We start from the raw sequence: 4,630 nt of genomic DNA on the forward strand, positions 1-4,630 counted from the left end.
TCCTGGGCAGTGTGAGCAGAGCTGAGTGCTTGGCAGATTCAGTTTAGATGTAATCTAATATAGTGTAATATAGTACAGAATAATATAGTATAATCAAGTAATTAATTAGCCTTCTGATGAGACGGAGTCAGACACATCATTTTCTCCCTGCCGCGGTGATATAGTAACCTCTTGAGCTAGGTTTAATAAGCTCTCAAAGGCCTATAACACACCTAAGATAGCTCAGCTACTCTTGGAGGAATAAAAATCAGCAGGATTGCTTCTGTTGCAGTGGTGGAAACAAAAAAGTTTAATAAAAGGCAAAATAACAATCAGAGAAAAATTGAGCTAAGTGCCAAACATTCTTGCTCTCAGTAAAACACCTCACAAAAGCGATTGGCTTCTTTGTTCACTCCTTTTTTCTAGTTAATTGCCCAGGCAGGACTTTTTGGCTTCTGTCCAATTAGCTATCCTTAAGTTTGAGGTGAAGTTCCTTAGGCCTATGAGGTGTCTTTTTCACCTAACTGAGGAGAGAAACTTCTGGGCTTCTTTCCTTTTAGAGGGGACCAAGGATAGTTTTGTCACTCCATCAACAGGGGACACACTCCTATACCACTGGGGTCGTCCTGTTTTGATACGTTTGTGCTCTTGGGGCTCTAAGGACTTGCAGGATCCCAGCTGGTGGCAGCTTTAGTTTTGGAGAAATCCTGCAAAGTTTGCAAATTTAACGCATGGAACTTCACAGTCGGACATTGCGAGTGGCCACCAACAGAGGCCATTTTCCTTGGGACAAAGAAGTCATTTCCCCAGGGTCTGGGTGTCAGATGAAAGGTGGCCTTTGGGACTCTGAGGACTTGCAGGATCCTAGCTGCTGGCAGCTTTAGTTTAGGGCCTGAGATTTGGATCATTTGTCCTTGGTGCCCAGCTGGAGCAGGAATTGTTTTGTCTCCCTGCTCTGTGCAGAGCGCTCACCATCCCTTGATATGAAGCTCAGACCCACACACTGAAGCAGCACAGAATGTGAAAATAGAAAAGCTGAACCTGAGGCATCAGTGCTTTCCCTAATTCCATCTTTTCCCCAGGAAAAGCCTACGCCCCGGAGTTCTACTACGACACGTACAACCCGCTGTGGCAGAACCGGCCGCGGGTCTATTCCTACAGCCTGCAGTGGACGCAGATGAACCCCAGCGCCGTGGATCGGATCCTGGCCTATCGCCTGGGCATCCGCCAGGTGAGACGGGAGCAGGGGGGGGATTGCCTCTGGAGCCTCTGGGCTCTGGGAGAACTGCTGGGCTGCTACTCTGCTTTATTTACTTTATTTTATTTTTATTTTATTTCAATCCTCCTCTATTTGAACTCTTTGATGGAAAACCAGATGTCCAAGCACCAGCACCAAACCCTGACTAGAGACAGAGCCATTCCCTTGGAATTCCAGGAGTCAGGAGCCAGTGTAGATGTGTGTTGTGTTCCCCACATGGCTGGCAGGATCTCAGGCACCCGTGGCGAAGGAATTGTGCCCGTTAATTTCCTTTGCTTCATTTAATACCATTTTCCTCACTTAACCCTTCCCATCTCAGGGCTCTTCCAACAATCTTTGAGTTTTATTGAGCATGAACATGACGGAGAATTTAGGTTGAAACCTTTGGCTGACAAATAGACCAGCAGTGGACTTGTGCAGGGACAACAACATCAGAAAGGGGAAATTTTGCTCCTGTGGGGTTATGGTGGCAAAGTGTGAATTACTGAGCACATCAAAAATGCCACATTTATGATGTTTATGTGTCATATATGTGTCTTTTATTTCATTTTACTTTCTATATTTTTATATTTTTTTATTTTATTCCACCTTTAGTTTTATTTTATTTTACTTTATTTAATTTAGTTTTATTATTTATTTATTTTATATTATATTTTATTTTACTTCATTTTAATTATTATTTTTCCCCAGTCCATTTCCACGATCCCTCCTCCTCCAAGTCATCCTTCTCCATTTGCCTCCTTCCTTGGGAGCATCCAGCTGATAATTTTATGGAATTCTGCCAGCCTCCCACTGAGTTTTTCCTTCAAATAACCCCCCAACAGATTGATCCCGAAAATCTTTCTTTGGATATTCAGCACCTGGAATAATAATTTGAGTGGGACATCGAGTGGAAGGATTCCAATGGATTTTGCAGAGGGATATTTTGGAAAATATAAGGAAAAAAATCCTTTGTTATCCCACAGATTTCCCACTAGGATGAGCTTTGGAAAACAAATCCTCAATTTTAGCATTTTGTTTATTGGGATTTGGTCTTGGGCAACTTCCCTGGAAGTTGTGGAGTTGCTGGGACACGCCCACGGAAGGGCTCTGGTGCCTGGTGGGGCTGGAGCTGGGATCTTCCTGAATCCCAGGAACTGGAGATGAAATTGGGGATTGTCGGAACCCAGGACATTGCTCTGGCTGCCCTGGGGGACTCCAGACCCTGGCAGGGGCTCAGAGACCTTGGCACGGAGTCACAGACACCTGTGCCTTTGATTTTAGCCCATGGAAACAATTCCCAACTTTGTGTGAGCAGTTACAAGCCACGAGGGTTTGAGTAGAATGACAGTGAATTTGTCACAGGGTGGAAATGTAGAATTTTGGGGATTTAGAATGGGGGTTCAGGGGGCAAGATGGAGGAATCTGGGCATGTCCTGTCCTTCTCCTTCTTCTTCTCCTCCATCTTCTGCTGTGATGGTGGCACTTCTGGATTGGTTCAGAGTAGAGACAGACTGTCTGACATAGGTGATTGGTATTGGAACATTATTGTAAATAAAGTACACGTAGCTCTTAGTATAAAAAGATAACACCACCCCAAAGGCAGTCACTGTGCTTCAACCCGACTGTCTCGGTTTGGAAAGCCAGGTGCCTGCTAAGGAAGGCAGGAGCCTCCCCTGAAATGGAGAATGTGAACCCTCCCCACCCCTCCCAATTGCTATCTATTTTAAATTAAGGGGCTCTCAGGCAAAAATATGGGAGCAGGAAATAACAGTTCTATAATAGGAAAGAAAATAAAAGGATAAAATAAACCATGCAGTGAACTAACCAGAATCTCCAGATTATATCCAGGTAGGAATGCTTGGCTCCTCCCTCTGGGCTCACATCTCCCAGTGGGATGCTGTAGCTCTTATCAGCCATGCAGGGACATTCAATGGCTGTTATCAGCAGGTGTCCCCTCCCGAGGGAGGAGTGGGTGTGGAAGAGATAAGGAAAACTGCCCAATGAACAGAAGACAGCTGCCACACAGCTGGTGATAGAACACATCTTGCCTGGCAGTCTGGGACACTGACCTGCCGGACAGATCTCAGAGGGTTGGAGAAAGAATGATAGAGATAAGCAAAAAATAAACAACCTTGAGAACCAGAGCCAAGGAATCCTGTCGTATTCTTCAGTCTGGGGCCAGGAAAAAGAGACTTTCCAACACCTCAGGGTCATCTCGACACCAGAGACCTCGTCAGGGGATGTTTAATCCATGTTTGTGCAGCTCCTGGCACTACTGGGCATGGATCGGCTCCAGGGGTCCCAGGCCCTGGGAGGAATCAGGAAATTCTGGAAGGAGCTCACTGAAGGAAAGGAATTTCTGATGGAATTAACTGCGTTAGGAATTTTAGCTGTTTTTCCCATTCAGTTTTAATTTCCTTTCAATTATCTGTTTATGTAATTAACGGAGTTACTCTGTGTCAGCCTAATCCAAAAATTCCCATTTTTCCTCCCCAAAGCCCCATTTCTTTGGGAATTCTAACCCAGCCTCTCCTCACCCTCCCAGCCAGGACTTCCTTCCCCATTTCCCACTAAGCCTGGCTGAGTCACAGAACCATGGGGCACATTCCTGTCACATCCTGCTTCTCTGCTGCCACTGGAATTAAGAGAAATTCCTGTCCCCAAGAGGGATTCAGTGCTGGGAAAGCAGAACATAGGGAAAACCTCTGGCATTCCAAGCATTGGTCAAGGAGAATTAAAAAAAAGAAAATCACAGATAATGTTACAAATCTTATTTGATAAAATAATTAAGCTTGGCTTAACGACAAATCAGGGAAGCCAGGAGGGGAGGGAAGAGGAGTCACAAAAATAGGGAATAGTCACTTTTCTGCCTATGGAGTGAGAATGGAAAGATGGGCAAATGGGAACTGAGGTCCCCCAGGAGAAATGGATTTATTTATTTATTATTTATTTTATTTCAGACCCCACCTGAAGAGCAGGAATTCTGCAGATTCCTTCTCTCAGGATCATGGAGGTCGCATCTGTTCCAAAGGGGAAGATGTTGCCAAGCTGGGATTTTCCAGCAAATCCATTGGATTTGCTCTGGGACATGAAAAATATGGAAAGTTTTCTTCAGAACCAGTCACAAAAATTACATTTGTAGCAATTAATTCATTTAGGAAACAGGGAGAGTTGGAATTCCACATTTTTATTGGAATATTCCTCATGTTATTCCTATAAAGGATTTTAATCTTTCTCCTCCAAGGGAATATCTTCTGTCCCAAAGATTTCCCTGCACGCATTGATTTTGGAAATCTAAATAGGCTTTGTGTTCTGTTGTTTTATTTTTTTGTGGAATGAGGGAAGACAATTTTGGCCAAAAAAAAAAAGAGATTGTGCCATGCAGGGACACATTTTTCATTGATGTTCCTG

The 4,630-nt window shown here is 44.2% G+C and overlaps 1 protein-coding gene across 1 annotated transcript in view; it reads left to right on the forward strand.

The window, feature by feature from the left end:
- MDGA2 (MAM domain containing glycosylphosphatidylinositol anchor 2) overlaps positions 1 to 4,630 on the forward strand; it is a 148,001-nt gene that overhangs the window by 112,099 nt on the left and 31,272 nt on the right. The window contains 1 exon segment of the mRNA XM_014311868.2: positions 1,062 to 1,210. Within this exon segment, the coding sequence (XP_014167343.2) occupies positions 1,062 to 1,210 (149 nt within the window).

This window comes from Geospiza fortis, unplaced genomic scaffold (genome assembly GCF_000277835.1).
Source record: "Geospiza fortis unplaced genomic scaffold, GeoFor_1.0 scaffold23, whole genome shotgun sequence".
Taxonomy (NCBI): domain Eukaryota; kingdom Metazoa; phylum Chordata; class Aves; order Passeriformes; family Thraupidae; genus Geospiza; species Geospiza fortis.